Source organism: Arachis ipaensis, chromosome B05, assembly GCF_000816755.2.
Source record: "Arachis ipaensis cultivar K30076 chromosome B05, Araip1.1, whole genome shotgun sequence".
NCBI classification, from domain to species: Eukaryota; Viridiplantae; Streptophyta; class Magnoliopsida; order Fabales; family Fabaceae; genus Arachis; species Arachis ipaensis.
In genome coordinates, this window is record NC_029789.2 from 140037621 (window position 1) to 140038532 (window position 912).

Consider the following 912-nt stretch of genomic DNA (forward strand, 5'->3'; position numbering starts at 1 on the left):
TATTATATTATAAGTAGAAAAATAATTTAAGATTTTAAAATTGAAAATGCGACAATTATTTAAAAAAAATTGAAGTAATTATTATCTCAAAAAATCCAAACCAAATGACCATAAAATGAGGTTGATTTGGATTGGGTTTTGAATATGAAAGAAATTAATAAACATCTTTTCGCACAACAAATAATGTGAAGTTTTATAATAATAATAATATACTTAATAAATACATAGTTCAAAAACAATAAGTGTAAAGTTTTGGGAAATAAAAAATGAAAATAAAATCGTATGTTGAATGAAGTAAAGGAATGATCATTCAGGTTTTAAAATATTATAAATTAAATCGCTCCAAACCTTAGATTTATTCGTTTAATTTGATTCCATCTATCTTACTAATGATAATAACTATGTGAAATTGTGAACGAATCCAAAACAATACAATTGATATGATTTGTACAAACCTTTGCTAACTTTTCGCTCTGTAGTATGACTGGAGCATCGGAATCCATTGGTTCTTCTATGTTTTCCAGTTCTCTGCAATCCAAACATCATGTTCAAAACACCCTATTATACTAAATTAGCTAAACCATGTGCTAATAATTTCAAAACATTAATTACTTAGTTGCATAAATGAATAGAATTATTAATAGAAGAAAAAATACGTGAAAGATGAGAGAGTGTATTATAATATTTCAGTGACAACGCTTACACTTGAGAATCCTAGGATGTTGGAGAAGTATGTATTATAATCTGAGGATGAGAGTGTGAGTGTTAGTGTTATATATAGAGAGCAAGCTAGGGTGCCACTGACATTCAATTCAAAATTAGTACCACTTTAATTAATAGAATATTTTTAGAGCATTAATTTTTGTATTTTTAAAAAATAAATAAATTTAAAATTAAAATTTATATTCGAAT

General features: G+C 25.3%; 1 protein-coding gene across 2 annotated transcripts in view; it reads right to left on the minus strand.

Annotated features, from left to right (window-relative positions):
• Positions 1-794, minus strand: part of LOC107642145 (probable caffeoyl-CoA O-methyltransferase At4g26220) — a 3646-nt gene extending 2852 nt beyond the window's left edge. Inside the window, exons 1-2 of one of the 2 annotated variants that reach the window (XM_021103007.1) lie at positions 704-794; positions 456-528 (exon numbers count right to left, since the gene is read on the minus strand). In XM_021103007.1, coding sequence (XP_020958666.1) covers positions 456-503 — 48 coding nt within the window. In that variant the 5' untranslated portion in view covers positions 504-528; positions 704-794. The remainder of the gene's footprint in view (positions 1-455; positions 529-703) is intronic. The other variant, XM_016345452.2, reaches the window with a different exon arrangement.